General features: G+C 37.9%; 1 protein-coding gene across 2 annotated transcripts in view; it reads right to left on the reverse strand.

Moving 5' to 3' along the window:
* The window catches only part of UMAD1 (UBAP1-MVB12-associated (UMA) domain containing 1), a 241,102-nt gene that overhangs the window by 197,007 nt on the left and 24,618 nt on the right, over positions 1-19,477 (reverse strand). For both annotated transcript variants that reach the window (XM_081243394.1, XM_081243393.1), the window contains exon 2: positions 18,804-18,903. In XM_081243394.1, the coding sequence (XP_081099520.1) occupies positions 18,804-18,885 (82 nt within the window). In that variant the 5' untranslated portion in view covers positions 18,886-18,903. The remainder of the gene's footprint in view (positions 1-18,803; positions 18,904-19,477) is intronic.

Consider the following 19,477-nt stretch of genomic DNA (forward strand, 5'->3'; position numbering starts at 1 on the left):
ACTCAGCAATAAAAAGCAATGAAACTGAGTTATATGTAGTGAGGTGGATGGACCTAGAGAGTGTCATACAGAGTGAAGTTAAGTCAGAAAGAGAAAAACAAATACTGTATGCTAACACATATATATGGAATCTAAAAAAAAAAAAAAAAAGCTCATGAAGAACCTAGGGACAAGACAGGAATAAAGATGCAGATTTACTAGAGAATGGACTTGAGGATACGGGGAGGGGGAAGGGTGAGCTGGGAGAAAGTGAGAGAGTGGCATGGACATATATACACTATCAAATGTAAAATAGATAGCTAGTGGGAAGCAGCCACATAGCACAGGGAGATGAGCTCGGTGCTTTGTGACCACCTAGAGGGGTGGGGTAGGGAGGGTGGGAGGGAGGGAGACACAAGAGGGAAGAGATATGGGGATATATGTATATGTATAACTGATTCACTTTGTTATAAAGGAGAAACTAACACACCATTTTAAAGCAATTATACTCCAATAAAGATGTTAAAAAAAAGCTGTGATACTTATATACAATGGATTATTACTCAGCCATAAAAAGGAATGAAATAATGTCATTTGCAGCAAGATGGATTCAACTAGAGATTATCATAAGTGAAGTAAGCCAGACAGAGAAAGACAAACATCATATGATATCACATATGTAGAATCTAAAATATGATACAAATGAACCTATCTACGAAACAGAAACAGACTCATGGACATAGAGAACAGACTCGTGTTGCCAGGGGGAAGGGGGCTAGGGGAGGGATGGAGTAGGAGTTTGGGGTAAGTAGATGCAAAATATTATTTATAGAATGGATAAACAACAAGGTCCTACTGTATAGCACAGGGAACTATATTCAGTATCCTGTGATAAACCATAATGGAAAAGAATATTTTAAAAAGGAATGTATATATGTGTATAACTGAATCACTTTGCTGTAGAGCAGAAATTACACAGCATTGTAAATCAACTATACTTCAATGTAAAAAAATTTGCCAAGGAGTAGACTATACAAAATTAAACAGGGTACAAGTTTGTGCAATCCACTAAAAATTACATGGTTTCCATAAGTGTATTTTAAAACACAATGAAATTTCACCTTAAAATTGACCTTAATGTTTAAAGGATGCCTCCTGATACACTGGAAATTCTGGTTTCATAAAGGTACTTAGGGAATAAAAGAATTATCAACATCCAGGAAAACAGGAGAGAGAAACTGAAATAAGTTGGTGAACGCCTTTTCCCAATACATTTTTTCCTCTAAGAAATGCTATAAATTATTAAGTTACTGCAAAATGAATGAAAAGTTTAAGATGATACTATACTCTGGCCTTAAATCTACTAAAATAATATTTATAATTATTAATATAAATATTTTAGGAGAAACTAACAGTATTTATATTTACTCGATCAGTGTTTGGTGAATTGGAAACAAGAAGCACAATGAAATTTCAGTAGTAAGAGTAAAATGCACTTCTGCTTTTCGGAGAACTTGTTTTCATGAGAGAATCAAGAATTCAGGGACATACATCTTTGAGGCTCTTTTTTGACTTTGGGGTTATACAAGTAATATATATTAATTTAAATAAATGTAAGTAATCAAATTAGGCAAATATAAGTAGTCAAAAGGAAGAAAAAATTAAATCACCTGTAATCATAAGGTCCATAGGTAAATAAATAATTTTCCTTTCAAAGGTTTTTTAAGCATATAAATATATATATAACAAAAAGGTTTCTGCTAAATATGCCACCTTATAAACTGCATTTGTTTACATTTTGATGATAAATTACTAAAAGTGGAATTTCTAAGGCAAAGGGTATCTACTTCTTTAAAGCTTCTGATATATATTGCCCATCTGTCTTCCAGAAAGATTGTGCAAATATAAATTCCCACCAGCTGGAGGCAGGCTGGTGCACACAGCACTCAATACATTTGCATGTTTTTCCTAGGCTTTCACCAGTGTAACTCTTCTCTCTTGGAATGTATTTTTCCTCCTATTGCTACCTCTTGGTCCTTAGGAGTACATTATAAAAAATAAGATTTTCAACATCACCTCTACCAGCACCAATTTTATCTCGATTCCTGCCCACATTGTTTTACTAGTGGAAACTATACCCCCCAGTTGCCCTCCATCACCACAGGGCCTCCTCTACTTGCTGACCAGCTGTTTGCCAGAATGAAGAAAGATAGTGATATATGTGAGGGAAGCGCAGAAATAAGGAACAAAGTCCTCGGCTTCCTTCACAGAACAGAATCCTAGGGATAGAGTGGGATAACTGCCAAGTTCTATGTTCTTAAGATGTAGGTCTCAACATACTGTACCATGTGCAGAAGATTAGCTAGTTTTTTCTCAGTCTCACTGCATCCCAGATTCTGGCATTAAGCTGTCTGTCACCCTTACGTTTGGTATGGTTATAAATTTTTCCTTCTGTTTTCAGGACTATTTTAATAAAAGATTACTCAGGGCTAAATTGGGGCTATTAGCCACATAAAATTTCAACAACAAAAAAATCTTCAGACTGACTTTTAGTTGGCAGCTGGTGGACTGATTTCTTGCCCTCCTGAAAAAGAACTCAATGTATCAGAAAGCACTTCAGTACTATCAATTTATTCCAACAGAGATTAGAATAAATTGAGGGATGTGTCAGTCTCCTTAAATAGATAGAACCCAAAAGGTATCACTAAAATGTTAAGCTATTAAAAACAAACCAGAACTTTAGAGATAAAAATCTAATTGACTCTCTCATTCACCACATGAGGAATCTGTGCCCTAGTAAAGCGATTTGAACTGCATAAGCTGAGAAAGAAAATCAGCATCAGAGTTATGTTCTCCTTCAAAATGTAATCTCTTCTCACAGTGAAGGTGATGAAGTGCCTGGTAGTCAAAATGCTCTTTGCAGAACATGATGAAACACTGGTATTTCAAGTTCTACCACAAAAACTATAATTTTAACAATATTTTATGCTTAGTTATTCTAAGTTTAAATTGCCATTAATGTTCAATTTGTTTTATTTTAGGCTATAAAAAAGAATATAAAACCATGACTATGACTACAAATTGTTCAAAGAACAAAACAGCTATAGAAGTAAATATGATCGTCTGTTGGCGAGTTATTCCTTAAATAACCCCTTTGCTCCTTATTCATACAAGTTATCTGCCTAATACCTACTTTTAAACTTAATGTTGGCTCTCTCTCCAATTTAAGAAAAATTTCAGAATGAAAAACCTAAAATTCCATCAGCTTCTTTTTTCCGAATAACCGTGAAAAGACCACCATTATCCAGTTTTGGCGGTGTAACACCTCTGCCCAGTTCCAGGAAGGTTCACAAGGAACACAACTTGAGAAATACAGGTTTGTACCATGCTGAGCTACCACATGCTTCAAGGTCCTGTAACCTTGGAGACCTAAAAGGAGCTGCACTCCTTTAGGGAATGGAAAATGTTTAAATATATCTGAACTGAGAATATTAAAATATTTGGATGCACTAGCATATTTTCATAACAGGTAGAAATCATAACTGAATTTTTGTGGTGGTAAATTTAACCCAACTTTAGTAATAAAAAGATGCCCACAGGCTAGAAAGGCATTTATATCTCACTGTGAAGGGAATTCTTTTACCATAATTGGTTCATATCATAATTTGGTATTTTATATAAGGCAGATTCTATACTCTATTTACCTTCCTTTCTTTCCTTAAGCAAAAGAATATACATACTTTAAGGTATTCTGAATATACAACTTTCAATTATAAATATTTACATATGAGGCTATTTAGAATTATCCCTAAGATCTCCTTCCAGCCCTAAAAATTACATGCTGCCTCACTCCCACACTTTAATAGCAGAATGTTATAAATTATAAATCGTAGTGCAGTTTATAATTTTAAAATGTAAACATTTAAAAATAAGATTAATGAAATTTTTACCATTGCCTTTAAAAACTCTGGTTTAAAAACTGACGTATTGAGTATAATTAATGTGCAATTCAAGTAAAAATATAATAGGTATTGGTTTTAAACTTTAAAAAATGACTTTAGGGGGCTTCCCTGGTGGCGCAGTGGTTGAGAGTCTGCCTGCCAATGCAGGGGACACGGGTTCGTGCCCCGGACCGGGAAGATCCCACATGCCGTGGAGTGGCTGGGCCCGTGAGCCATGGCTGCTGAGCCTGCACGTCCAGAGCCTGTGCTCCGCAACGGGAGAGACCACAAAGGTGAGAGGCCCGTGTACCGCAAAAAAAAAAAAAAAAAAAAAAAAAAAAACAAAGACTTTAGAACTATCTGGGATGATAAAAGGAAACAGATATTTTAATTTTTCTCCCAATTTTCCATGTTTAAAAAAAGGATTATGATTTCACTTATTGCCTTCAGCATTTTTGAAAATGGTACATTTCTAAATCTGTAACACATAAAGATATATGAGTCATATAGGTGATTTGCTGTAAGTCAATATTACAATAAGTTTAAGACCATATTCTCATTAGAAGGACTGCTGACAATAAAATACCTGGTTCATATTAGAAAGGAACTGCCTATGTAAAGTCAGTAACCCATTCCTGAAAACTGGAAATGTAGGAAAATGTACCAGGGAACCTATTCCTCATTACTTCAGATAGGACAAATTACAATGTGTGACACATCAATCTAAACCTACCAACCAATTTCTTAAAGTATAACTAAAACACAATAAAATGCCTATGTATTGATATAAGCAGCAAATAATGATGTTACTATGTTAAACTCCTTTCCTGATCACCAAACAATTAATACAGTTGTTCACCAGTTGCTGTGTAGCGGAAACCTGGCCTCCCTTGGCACCAGCAATATCCAAGATGCACATCCTTCTGCTGCCACTAGGCGGGCCTTTCGAAATGTTTACATATGACTGGCAATCTAGTCATTCCATTTGAAATGTTGCTCAAGATTATTTTCACACACTGTTTTGTTAAAAACAATGAGTTTTGTAAGACATAAAAATAAACTTTGCCTGTATATACATCAACTGAAGAACCTGATTGAGATATATATATATAATGAAGTCTGGACAATAAACACCAAGAGGGGCTCTACCAGAAAAGATATCCAGGAGGATGCAGCATTACAAGCACCCTTGTCAAACATCAGTACAGACATTTTCAGCTGCAAGTAACAGAAGTCTATCTAAAAGTGGCTTAAACTTTAACCAAGGAACGTATTATCTCACTTAACAAGAAGCCCAGAGGTCAACAGTTTCCAGGCTAGTAAATCTATCAGTTCAGCAGTGTCATCATGGACCACGCTGCTTCCTCATTTTATTCTGCCATCTTCAACATGTTCCCTCTGTCTTAGGTTACCTCCCCTCAGCAAAGATAGCAACAATGGATGTAACCTCATCAGCCATTTCATCCAGATAAAACAGCTGCCAGGGAAGGGGTGGCTGTCTCTGCAGTATCTGCCTATGAGCCTTTCATGTCCAATTAGTCAGAATTGTCACAGGTGCCCAGTCTGAAACTAACTGCTGGCAAGGTGGACTGGGCCACCCTGACTGGTTGAGACAAATCAGAACTGCCCTCCCACGGCTAGGAGGAAAGCCAGTATCTCTTGAATCATGTGATCATGCAGCAGAAGGTGAATACTTTGAAGTGTGGAAGGAGGAGGAATGGATTTGGGGTAGGCAAATCTGCTCCGAATGCTTAATTCAGTTTGCATTAATATAATAACTAAAATTTGTATAATTTAAGTCCAGGTGATGGGTGACTTAAGTTAAACACAGATATATTTTCACTGGAAAAACACCTTAACAGGAGACATTACCAAGTTTTCTAACCAAATAGTAAATGATTTAGAAGTCATTCCAAAACCTGTTAACAATCAGTGGATGGAGGATATACTTTATGGAAGTCCTTGTGCTGGTTATTATGTAAGATACACAGCAGATGAGCGATCTGTAAGGTTACCATCCAAGTGGCAAAACATTTTTAAAAAGTTTAAATAACATTACAAAATGATAATCTAGCAGCTGCTACAATGTACTATGTGATTAAGAAGCAAATAAATGATAGGAGAAAATGTACACTATGAGATCAAAGACAGAGCTATCTAGAAACTGTAGAGAGCGAAAGACAAAATTTCATGTGGGATCTGACTGCAAGAGGGTATGGACAAAGTGAAGCAGGCCGGGCGCTCTGCACACAGGAAACACTGGGCCCTGGGCCTGGGAGCAGAAAAATATCCTGGTTAGAACACTGAGAGGTCCATGCAGAAGCAAACCAAGCGCAAACCATCATTACTAATTACTGATCACATGTTTAATATAACAAGTAAAAAGGTACCCCAACCAGAGTTTGGGATCTATACATATCCATTATCATCTGCCTATTTTTCAGTTTTTTAAATGAAAAAACTAACTGCAGCACCATGTCCTGAATGCATCACTGGAAAAGTATGCAAGTATACTCACACCAGGTTGATACCATAAGACAGAGGAACAATGTCAAACTAATGAACTGTCTGAGACCATCACGGTACAAGTCATTCTATCAAATATCTTAAGTGCTTGATGTTATTGTTTTGTACTGTTACTTCACCTCTATTTTTTTATCTCTTGTGATGTAGATTGTAACCTCCTTACAGATGTCACTCATCTGCTGTGTATCTTACCTAGTGGTAATTATTCCCTAATTTTTATTTAGCTGCTCAGAAGTCATTCTATTTTCTGAAGCCAAACTAGTAAAAGTGGCCAATGGTGTGTAACCTGCCTCTGACAATGACTATGCTGTCTCTGACATTAAAATAAAAATACCCTACAATCCCATGGCCCAAGTGGCTAGTAAACATCAGTATACATAGCAAAATCTAGAAAAGTGGTTATTTAACCTTTTAGGGTCACAGATCTTTGAGAATCTGATGAAATTCAGAGATCCTTCTCACCCAAAAATGCAAATACAATATTTTGCCTATAATTTTGGGAGGCTTATAGATCACTCCACTCAGGCTCTCAAACTCATCAGGGCTAAGAACCCCTAACATAGTGATAGCAACTGGGACGATCACTGGTTTTCACAGTTATCAATTCCTTTAAGTAAGCAACCCATCAACAAACTATTTTAAGGGTTACAGTTTTCCTTTGGTGCTGCCAAACATATTTTCAGCTTGTGCATCAGGAAATAATAGATGCCAGAAATAAAAATAAGTCATTCCCTAAGTTTAGAGCTGAGCTATTTGACTTAGAATACTGAAAAATCTCAGAACAATGACATCTTTAAGTCATTAATACTATGACGTAAGGCTTCAGTACAGTATGCTTAATACATTTCATTAAAAATATCACACACACACATACATACACACACATGTATAGCCATAAAAGTATACGCCATTTTTGATGGAAATACCAATTGTAGGGAATCAATCAGTTTCTAACTTAACTGATAACTAGAGTGTAGCAGCAATTCTCAATTCTTTAATAACGTTCCACTAGTTAATGCACACTTTAGACATTTCAGCTTTTAGTGGATATGAATGAACTTTCTGGTGCACTCATTGCAGAAGCACGCAGTTGCCTTCCAGTGGGAGTGGAGTAAAGACCTATATTGGGCACTCATAGGGAACTTAACTGTTCCCTTGCCTACAACATAAATTAAGGATCACAACATTCTCTCCAGCTAAACCTAGAGGCTGGCTCAGAATCATTCGCCCAAGCATTTCACTGAGCTGATCAGAATTAGCAAGTGAATTAAAACTTCTTAGTACTCACTTCTGTCTATGAAGAAGTCTGTGTAAAGTTCCCTCTCATTCTTCTTCTTTAAAATGTAATGAGGAATCCATAATGCTATTAACTTTTTATATGTAAGGAAAATGAGGCTGAAATGGTAAGTAGCCTACTTGATCACACAGCAAGAAAACGATGGAACTTAGAATCCAAATATTATGATTTCCAGTTCAGCACGTACATTAGTTAGGGTTTGGTTCATCTGCAAATGACAAAATATCAGTAGGGCAGTGGCTCCCACAGAACAGAAGTTTGCTCGTGTCTCACATAAGGGAGTTCTCACATCACAGGGCTGTTGTGGCAACTCCACAGTCTTTAAGGACCCAGGCTCTTCCCAGCTTATTCTTCAGTTACCCTCACAATGCAGTCTAGTCCTCATGGTCCAAGATGGCGGCTAGTCCTCTACCAAATCATCACATCCACACTCCAGGGTGAGCAAAGTTAGCGGCAGGGGAGAGGTGGAAGGTACATACCAGCTGTGTTTTTAAAAGGTTCCCTAAAACCTGCAATACAACGTTTCTTCATATATCACACTGGCCAGAAACTTCATCAAAATTCCACATCTAACTGCGAAATGGCCACATGGCAAGATAAAAATGCTATTAACTAAGAAAGAAAGATAAACAGATATTGAAGGACAACTAGTAGTTTCTGCCCCTATATCATGTTGAAACTAAAAGGTGGAAAAGGTGAAACTTGAGGTGTCTGACAGAATGACTTGCAGTACGATGGCCCCATACAGTTCAACTGTGTGTTGTTTCTCTGTCATATCCTGTCCATCAAGTATGAATATACAGGCACACGTTTTCAGTGATACACTCAGGAGATGATCACTGTTTTCATTAACAAATAATTCTCAACTGGATGAAATTGTTAAATTATCTCCATTTTTTTCAATTAATAAATTTTCAATAAAATAAAAACCAAAACACTACTTTACTGTTTTGAAATGGTCAGATATCTGATAGGTCATTACTGCCAATAGGATAAAATTCTAATATCTCGGAATGGCACACAGGCCCACTGAAAATCACCGTTCTAAACTCGTTCCTCATCAGTGGCCCTGACATATCCTCTCTCTCCTGAAGAACTTTTTACTGGCCCTGAATATGTCCCAGATTCCTCTGAATCTACATACTTTAACACAGTCTGTCCCACTGCCTGAAAATGTTTTGTTCCCCTACCACATCTTGTAAGAGAATTATTCCAACAATTCTCAAATATCAGCTTGCATAAAAATCACCTGCATTGCTTTTTTAAAAAATGCTGATTCTTAGGCTATAGCTTCAAAGATTCTGTTTTACTAGGTATGGATCAGGCCCAGAAATCTGCAGCATTTTTACTAGGAGCAGAGTGCCCAAGACAGAGAAAGTGCTCAAGAATGCTGATGATTACTACAATAAGTCCATCTTGCACTAGTTTAAGATGTTTTTCTTCTGGATTGGTTTACTAAAGGATTAGTTTGCTATTATGAGGTAACACCATAATTCTATCATGATATAATGAAAGAAGAAGACACATTTTCAGAAATCCACATTTGGAAAGATTACTGTGTGACCTCAATAAGAACTCTTCCCTTCATAATATGTTTTGGTTGCATTCAATGGGAAAAAACAGATACCGAATAAGACAACCACTTAAATATAAAAGAATATTGTAGTATTATTAAGATTACTAGGAAGACAATATTTAGGTCTTCCAATTCTATCTGAAATACTAGTAGAAATTGCAAAGCTCATACTGTACATTCTACTTAGAGTCTCATCCTCATTATTTATTTCCTCAACAGAATGAAATAAGAAGAGACTGTAAGTCAAAATATAAAAGCTATTCATCACAATTTTTCAGTTAAATAGTCTCAGATGTGGAAGATATAACATTATGAAAGCCTCTGAGTAAATACTATAGGAAACCCATTTATGGACTATGATGTGCACACTTAAATTTTTTTTCCCTACTGATATTATACTGAAGAAGTGCCTTCTAGGAAACAGTACCACAGTAAACCAGTCAACTACTGCTAAAGAGGTGTACTAAAAATCTGACTGCCTGATGGTTTTAGTTCAAAGAAAACATACCTCAGAATTGCTCTGAAGAGTTTACAGGTATTAATCTGTCAAATAATTTTACCTAAAGTCACTCTAGATGCCTTATGGCTAAAGACAAAAAGAGTCATAAGCCACTTGGAATTCATATTTATATAATTAACAAAATGCTTCTCAACTGCTTCATTGATTACAAAAATTTTTTAAGTTTCCAAATATATTACTTTAGGAAACAAGATTTCATTCCTTAGAATTCTGAAGCTTTCTGCTCTTTATTTAATGTTTGAAAGGAAGTATGTTCAACCTAGAAATTTTGTGGTTTTATTTGCTTTTTTGTTTATTTGTTTATGGCTCAACTGCAGTGGAAGAGAAACTGTAACTTTGTATTTTTGTGAGGTCTTTTTCAAAGTGTCTTAACACATTATTTGACGGTATACAATTACTAAATTATAGAGAGTGAACTGCAGTGGTTCTCAGCCCTGCATGTACACAAGAACTATCGGGAACTCTGGAAAAAAAATACCAGTGTCTGGGCCAAACCCCAGGCCTGTCTAATCAGAATGTAGGGATGAGGCCCCAGCACCAGTATATTTTCAAAGTGCCCCCTAAATCACAAGAAGGTTAGATCCACTGAGTTAGAGAGACAGATCCCTAATTTACATTTGAGTCGGCTGAGTCCACTGAGCCCCAATAAAGAATGAGTGGCTTCGTCACAACTAATTGTGTGCAACAGAGGGCTCAGTTCTGCTTCTCAGCACAGTGGGCACCTCTCCACTGCCCCATGAAGCTCCCTCTCACCCTGCACCCTTAAGGAGACAAGGCAGGGTGGTACACCCCACACAGAACAGCCGGGCCTTAATGGTTTCACCTCTGAATGCTGCTAGATTAACAGGTGAACCAGAATTAGGAATCAACGAATGTGAAAATTCTGTTAATTCTACCCATTAGACACATGACTCCACATTTCTTATTGGGAAAATAAACAGCTGCATGATGAAGTTAGTTGAAAACTCCTGGCACACCTCCTTTAGAACTGAAAGGTCAAGAGTAAAAACACAAAGATTGCCAAGTAAATTCACTGCAATTTGAGTTTTTCTGGATATCACAATACATGGGTAAAGAGTTATTAATAGGGTCAGTTGCTTTTTTAATCCATAAACATGATTTTTTTAAAGATTCGTTATACTTCTGTTGTAAGAATGAGGAGTAAAAATAGAAAGCACATGGTGAAAATCTGTTTACTTTTTGCCATTGTTGTTTTAATTAAAGCCTTCAGTCCTAGACAGAATCAAAGTGACTTACTGTCCCTTATGTAAATTTTTATTATACACAGCTAGATTTCCACCTTTAAATAAAGGAAAGAGTACAGAGATGAAGAGATTATCTAAAAAGTTCCATTTAAAAATGTGATAGTTTAACTTTAGTGTGTATACATGGTTTGACTGATACCCACGATGAGGAATTCAGTAGGAGACAATCTTAAAAATAACCGACTATTTCCCAAAATCTCATTTATCATTTAAACTGAAAAACAGAAGGTGAGACTAAAGTACATATTTCAATATCAATACTTAAAAGATGAAATCCAAGCCGCTGTGAATTACTAAATTCTGATTCTAAAGTCAATCAGTTTTACAAAATAATTAGCTTAATGGAAACTAGAAGTTCTTATGCCCTACTTTAAGAAGCACCTGCATATTCTGAAAAACACAATAAACTTCAGCTGTACTATAACCCCATTCCTTTCATCTATATAATAGTGTTTGTCCAATTTCATTCTGCCTGCTCCAGAGTTATATTCAGTATCTGGTCACCAATGTTAGTGAACACGCAACAGTAATCCAAATTATTCTTTTTCATTTTATTTTCCATGGGTTTTTCCTGTCGCTGTTATTTTTCCTTTTTTTCTTTCTTTCTTTCTTTTTTTTTTTTTTGCTGTAATATAATAAGCTAATTCATGCCTTTCTCTTAGTTTTGGAAAGAGTTATATGCCAACATCTAGGCAACAGATACCCTTTTTCCTAATTTAAAATAACTATAGGTTGCATACTACAGTAGGAAATTTGTAATCAACCTAAAGATAATGTCTTAAAAGTACAATTAAACATGTCATAACAGAAGAAAACCCTGGTAATTACAAATAGTACCAGCCTTTCTGGGGTTTTAAACAGTAGTGTAAGACTAAGAAAAATCGCCACCCAGTGATGCAAATGAAAACTGCAATTTGTTTTTGTGTAAAATGAGTACCCTAGAGGATTACTACAACTTCATTACTGAATGAACGAATAGTACCTTCTTATGAGACTAGAAACTAGTTACCAGGGAAAGGATGTTTTTCTACGAGGCTTTTTTTTTTCCTTATTATTATTCAGCACGTTCGACATTTTACAAAGGCTAAAAGCTTTGCAAACCTTTACAGGGAAAAAGCTTTCTGTCCATAAGTGAGCTAAATGTGTACAAGCAGCCCAGGTATTCCTATTATCAATAAAAGTGTCCAGACTCTGTCTGGACCCTCAATTTCAAGTCATGGGGTGTTGACTTCAGCAACCCAGCAATGCCATCTAATAACTGTGACCTAAAACTTATTTGTGTTAAGCAGGAAGGCTTGCCTAGGGGAAGAGGTATTCTCAAGGTGGGAAAAATAATTTATAATTTTAACAACAAAATTTAACCTTTTTAGAAATACGTTATAAAGGCCAAGTAAGATGATAATCTAACAAATTCTATAGAATCCATATTGATAAGAAGTTTTTGGTATAAATATAATCTAAGTCTTTACTTAGTTGTATCATTTAGAAGTTAATAAACACACAAAAACACTTATATACACTTATTTTCCTGCAATGTATCTATTGTACATAAGAACAAAGAAAGCTATGTGGATACATGATAACCAAAACACATGTGTCAAAGTATGGGGTCATGTTAATAAAAGTATTTCATATCTACCATTTGACCTACTTGGTACTTTTCAAAATATTTTACACAGTATGCTCTGAGACTAAGCAGATATTATATATGTCAATATAGAACCACATGATAAAAAAAAAAGCAACTCAGAACAAATCAGTTTCTTAAAAAAAACAGGTTACCATCCTGTTTTTTAAGATAATTAACTATATTCCTAATAATTTATCCTGACTTTTATCAGTCAATTCAGTTAAGGCCTTAACTGCTGAAGGATATTTTACTAATTAAACAATGTATAGTTGTCCTTAGGTTTCTGTAGTACCCCAATACTAAAATCTGCAGCGGCTCAAGTCCCTTATATAAAATGGCATATATGTGCATGTAACCTATGCATATCCTCCTGTATACTTTAAGTCATCTCTAGATTACTTATCATACCTAATACAATGTAAATGCTATGTAAATAGTTGCTAGGCATATGGCAAATTCAAGTTTTGCTTTTTGTGGAACATTCTGGGTTTTTTTTTTCTTTCAATATTTTCAATCTGCAGTTGGTTGAATCCACAGATGCAGAATCTGTTGATACAGACGGCTGACTATGTATCATCTTCCAACCTCAACTTCATTAAGGAGATTAGAGTTTTATGCAATAGTTTTAAATATTTAAAATATTAAATAGTGAAAAGTTTGGAGCAGCCAAAATTAAAGCCAAACTTTATGAATAATAATACAACCAACCCTCTTTTATTAAAAAAAGTAAACAAAAAAGCACAGCACTTTGTCTTTTAAAAATTAATGAACACAATTTAAATTTTTTAAAAAGAGCTTAAAATGTCACTAATGTCTTAAATTTTAAAATGATAATATGACCTTTTTTTTTTAAGTGATGGAGGGCTTCCCTGGTGGCGCAGTGGTTGAGAATCTGCCTGCTAATGCAGGGGACACGGGTTCGAGCCCTGGTCTGGGAAGATCCCACATGCTGCGGAGCAGCTAGGCCCGTGAGCCACAGCTACTGAGCCTGCGCGTCTGGAGCCTGTACTCCGCAACGGGAGAGGTCGCAATAGTGAGAGGCCCGCGCACCGCGATGAAGAGTGGCCCCCACTTGCCACAACTGGAGAAAGCCCTCACACAGAAACGAAGAGCCAACGCAGCAAAAATAAATTAATTAATTTTAAAAAAAAAGCAAACATTAAAAAAAAAAAAAGAATCCGCCTGCCAATGCAGGGAACACAGGTTTGAGCCCTGGTCCAGGAAGATCCCACAGGTCGCGGAGCTACTGAGCCTGTGCTCTAGAGCCCACGAGCCACAACTACTGAGCCCATGCGCCACAACTACTGAAGACCATGCACCTAGAGCCCCGTGATCCGCAACGAGAAGCCACCGCAATGAGAAGCCCGCATACCGCAACAAAGAGTAGCCCCCGCTCACTGCAACTAGAGAAAGTCTGCCCGCAGCAACGAAGACCCAACACAGACAAAAAATAAATAAATTTATTAAAAAAAAAAAAAAAGCGATGGATAGCTTAGCGGTTAAGAGGATAGGCTCTGAAGTCAGAACGCCTGGGCTAACTCCAGATCTGCTCTATGTAAGCTAGAGCAACTAGCTCTAGCTTTTTAGTCCTCCCCTGTATGTGAAGATAACACAACCACTTCATTCACATGGTTGTTCCTAGCACATTACACACATTAACTCATTTAATCACCTCAATAACCCTATTGGGTTGGTACTGTTATCATGCTCATTTTCTAGATAAGCTAAATGATACCCAGGAGGTTTCATAACTTCCCCAAATGATGAAGGGTAGCAGATATACCAAACCAAAATGCCACTTTGGCATAAGAATTATTTTGAGCCAAAGGCACTTGAAAAATAGCAGGTGCAAGAAGGGCACTCTGACCTCCCCTTTTCTTCCTGAAAGCAGGAGATAAAAAAAAGAAAAGAAACTTATGGAAAATGCCAGGAGGAAAGAAACATTCTTACCACCAGAGATGGAGAGTCAGGGGCAAGAGAACTCCACAAAATCAGAGCCTGTTAAAATAACCTTCATCTTCCTTTAGTATCCCCACATATTTTAGTTACTTTTCCACAACTGCCTCTTTGCTCAACCTGGTATATGAGAACCTAGGTTTGGCCACCTCTTTGGGTCTTCATTCTCCTGTGGGGGCCCCCATGTACATGTGAAAATCCATATGCTTTTCTTCTGTTCATCTGTCCTATGTCTATTTAATTTTCAGGCCCAGCCGGAGACCCTAAGAGGCAAGAGGTAAAGTTTTGCCTCCCTTTCAATGGAAACTCCAGTAAATTGTAGAGCCAGGATATAAACCCAAGGGGTCTGGCTCGAGTCAGCATTCTACCTGCAACTCACTGGAGAGTCTCTGCCGTGCTCCTGAGAAAGGGAGATGGTGTTACTGATGAAAAGAGAAGAACAGAGGAAGTGAGAACCCAGACGTGATGCTGACTGACAGCATCAAAACTTCAAGAGAGTAACTAAGATCACAGGACAGTAGGAACACAAGGATTTTTCATGGAAAATGGAAGAGGGCGGTGGAGCTTTGCACCTGGGAAAAAATAACGCTAAACAGAGACAAGCATCAGCAGACATGGCAGCTGAAGGACCAGAAGCCTCCAGCCAACATTTGGGAGTCTGCTCTTGCTTGGATCATCTGAATGAGGGTGCACTACCAGCAGCACCTGAAATTAAATCACAATCCTGGGACTGGGAGGTAAGTGATGCCTCACCATGATTTCCCAACCACAAGACTATGGTACAGGAGTCAACACCAATCCCGCTTAGTCGAAGGTGGCCCTAGGAAAACTTCCTCAAAATACAGCATGTCAGCTTTGGGGGAAATGCACCATTATAGCTTAGATATATCAGATGCAGCAGCTGGGACATGAAAGCATATGAGAGTAATTAATTGCCAGAAATTCCCTCAAGCATTAGAAAATTTGGATATTTCTGTCTTCTGAGGCCCAGTTAAAGACCATTTCTTAAACTAGTCTTTCCTAAGAAGGAAAGGTCCGTAACAGAAGCTTCACCGGCTAAGGCAGAATACCATGGAAACGGGGCCCCTGTTGGGCTAGTTATAAGACAGGCAGTGAAACATCTTCATGTTACAAGCTACCAGACACTGAAGTAGATTTTAGAGAGAGCAGCACCAGGGGTTTTTTCAGTTGTGGTTAAAAGTTGTCTCTGTAATGCTGCAAAGTGGCAGGCCACAGAGCCAGAGAGGTGAAGAAGACGTATCGAGAGTTCACGAAGTCCAGCTGTAGAAGCTGTATGTGCTCTCAGACATGTCAGTGCACTACACTCACAGCCTTTAAATGCCTATTTGATAACAAAGACAATAAGGTGGATTTCTAATCATGAAACAACAGAAAAGAGCACAGTTCTCTGCATATGTGTTGAGATTACAGAGGTGTTCTAAAATGAAGAATACAGAACAGAGTTTGGAAAACCAGGCTTTGCTGAAGCAAATTTCTGAGAGAAGAATTTATTGTGAAACTCCTGAAGAGGCAGAAACTATACAGGAGACTAGAGGAATCCCTGAAGTTTTTCTGTTAGTGGGGCTAATTTAGCAGGTAAAAGGGAAGCAACGCTGGCAGCTTTTGAAACAGAAGCTGGGGTTGACAGAGCCAGTTCTGACTTAGAAGGCAAGGCACAATTTCCTGACACTGTAAGAAGGGCCAGAGAAGCAGTTGTGCCCATGGCACCCCACTTTATCCCAGTCAGGAGGCTCCCCAGAAAAACCACCAACCCTGGTCAGACTATGCCCCACTACTTTACCTCAGACGTAGGGGATCTGGTCAGAGAGAAAATAACTCTGACCACTCTAGTTACTGCCCCTGTCCCAGGCCACAGGAAGCAGATACAGAAAAACACACAGGCCTGCCAGAATTTGACTGTGGAAAAGATGGGATATTCTATGTTAACATTCAGCCATGAGAAAAACTCTCTTCCGGTCTCCCAGAGACTAAGGCCAAGAAACAGAAGAGGGCCAGAGGGGTAAAATCCTTGCATCCTTACTGTGAGAGACCAGATCCTAAAGGGAAGGGCTGAAGAGGTAGAGACCCACCCACCCACCCTTCTGAATGTGTGGGGTCAGAGGCCAAGAGGGCCTAAGCTGAAGGTTCAGGATTACCCGTAAACCCAAGGAGCCATCTTCTACTCCTCAAGACACACAGACAGGGCTTCCCTGGTGGCGCGGTGGTTGGGAGTCCGCCTGCTGATGCAGGGGACATGGGTTTGTGCCCCGGTCCGGGAAGATCCCACATGCCGCGGAGCGGCTGGGCCCGTGAGCCATGGCCGCTGAGCCTGCGCGTCCGGAGCCTGTGCCCCGCAACGGGAGAGGCCACAGCAGTGAGAGGCCCGCGTACCGCAAAAAAAAAAAAAAAAAAAAAGACACGCAGACCATTTGCCAATGCCAAGGGATTCTGGGATGACTGGGCCAAGATAAAGACAGAAGAAATTGGAAACCAGAACCTGGAAAGGGAGACACCTGAGAAACAGCACCAGAAGCAAACACTCTATGAGTTCATGCAAATCCTCTCAGAGAAGGAGCTGAATTTGGCGGGAGGAAATCCAGAGTAGAAGAGGATGCGTTTCACAAGGGGACACTGGGTTTTGGTTCCTCCTCACCACCCTGTTGGTAGAGAACTGCTGGGAAGAACTATCTAAAGACTGCAAATCTCTTCCTTGAGGGGAAGACACAATGACATGAAGGAAATGTTATTTTTCAGAATTCCCCTTGGGAAGAGCATAGTACTTGGTTGAAAGAAATATTTTTTAAAGCCACTAAAATCTTAATAACTAGCAGGTAGTAATTTTATAATAGAAAATATACTAGTCTTAACATTTAGGAGACACTATTTAACATATTTAGATTTAAAAGTGTACTTCAACACTGTTGCTGGGAATGTAAATTGGTGTAGCCACTATGGAAAACAGTATGGAGGTTCCCCAAAAAACTAAAAATAGAACTATCATATGATCCAGCAATCCCACTCCTGGTAATATATATGGAAAAAAATGAAAACACTAATTCAAAAAGATACATGCACCCCAAAGCTCATAGCAGCACTATTTAAATAGCCAAGACACAGAAACAACCCAAGTGCTCATTTACAGATGACTGGACTAAGAACATGAAGTATAAATATACATGCATACACACACACACACACACACATATATATACACACACACACACATATATACATACACACACACACACACAAAGGACTATAACTCAGCCATAAAAAAGAATGAAATTCTGCTATTTGCAACATGTATGGACCTGGAGAGTATTATGCTTAGTGAAATAAGGCAGACAGAGAAAAACAAATACTGTATATCACTTACATGTGGAATCTAAAAAATAATACAAATGAATGTATATGCAAAACAGAAACAGACTCACAGATACAGGAAACAAACTAGTGGTTACCAAAAAGGAGAGAGAAGGGAAGAGGCAAATTAGGGGCACAGGATCAAGAGATACAAACTACTATATATAAAAAAGATAAGCAATAAGGACATACTGTACACCACAGGGAATAATAGCCATTATCTAGTAATAACTTTGAATGGAGTATAGGCTATAAAAATATTGAATCACCATGCTGTATACCTGAAAGTTATTATAATATTGTAAATCAACTATACTTCAATAAAAGAAATAAATGTAGCTCATTCAGCAACTATTTATTGGATGCCTGATTTAATTTTTGATGCTAATTTAAGAAGCAAGGCTTGGTGCTATTTATAAAACAGAATTTGAATTTACCAAGGATTCATCAAGACTTCTGCTTTTTCATAATTAAAAAAGGTTGACTAGCTTATTGGATAGAAAAAAATTGGATGATTTTATAAATTGAATTTGAAGGACACATCCAAACCAATGTACTGTATAAGAAGAGTCTGACTTGATGACAATATTTTAAGTGATTGATGACCTCTATTTTTATAGATTTCATATACATAAACTAACTCTGGAATTAATAGGAAAATGTTTAAAAATCAATCATATACTTTTCAAGTAATCTTTTAAAGGAAAAATAATTCATCTAATTATGATATTGTTTCCTAAAAAGACTCACCTAAAAGGACAAATCCATCTGCTTCTGTCTCTGGTACCAAGGGCTTTTTAGATTCTGGAGGCTTTCTGAAGAAGTGAAACATTGCCGCTTCCTCTGTTACCTGAAAGAGAAACACTATATAATATCAAATTCAGATGAAACCATAAAACTTTTACCCTTCTTAGTAAAAAGCCAAATACAGGGACTTCCCTGGTGGTCCAGTGGTTAAGAATCTGCCCTCCAATGCAGGGGACATGGGTTCGATCCCTAGTCAGGGAACTAAGATCCCACATGCTGCAGGGCAATTAAGCCTGTGCACCGCAATTACTGAGCCCACGTGCTCTAGAGTCCATGCACCAACAGCTAGAGAGCCTGCGTGCTGTAACTACTGAGCCCGTGTGCTCTGGAGCCTGCGTGTCACAACTGGAGAGAACAAAGAGCCCTCTCGCTGCATTGAAAGATCTCACGTGCTGCAACTAAGACTCGACGCAGCCAAATAAATTTTAAAAGCCAAATATAAAGGTATCACAATAATTACTTTTAGGAATTCTATTCCTAAACTTAAGATCACAAGCCCTCTCTAGGTGTCAGAAGACAAAATCAGAAATTAAGGAGCATGGGGGCTTCCCTGGTGGCGCAGTGGTTGGAAGTCCGCCTGCCGATGCGGGGGACACGGGTTCGTGCCCCGGTCCGGG

This window comes from Mesoplodon bidens (genome assembly GCF_964165515.1).
Source record: "Mesoplodon bidens genome assembly, chromosome: 9".
Lineage (NCBI taxonomy): Eukaryota > Metazoa > Chordata > Mammalia > Artiodactyla > Ziphiidae > Mesoplodon > Mesoplodon bidens.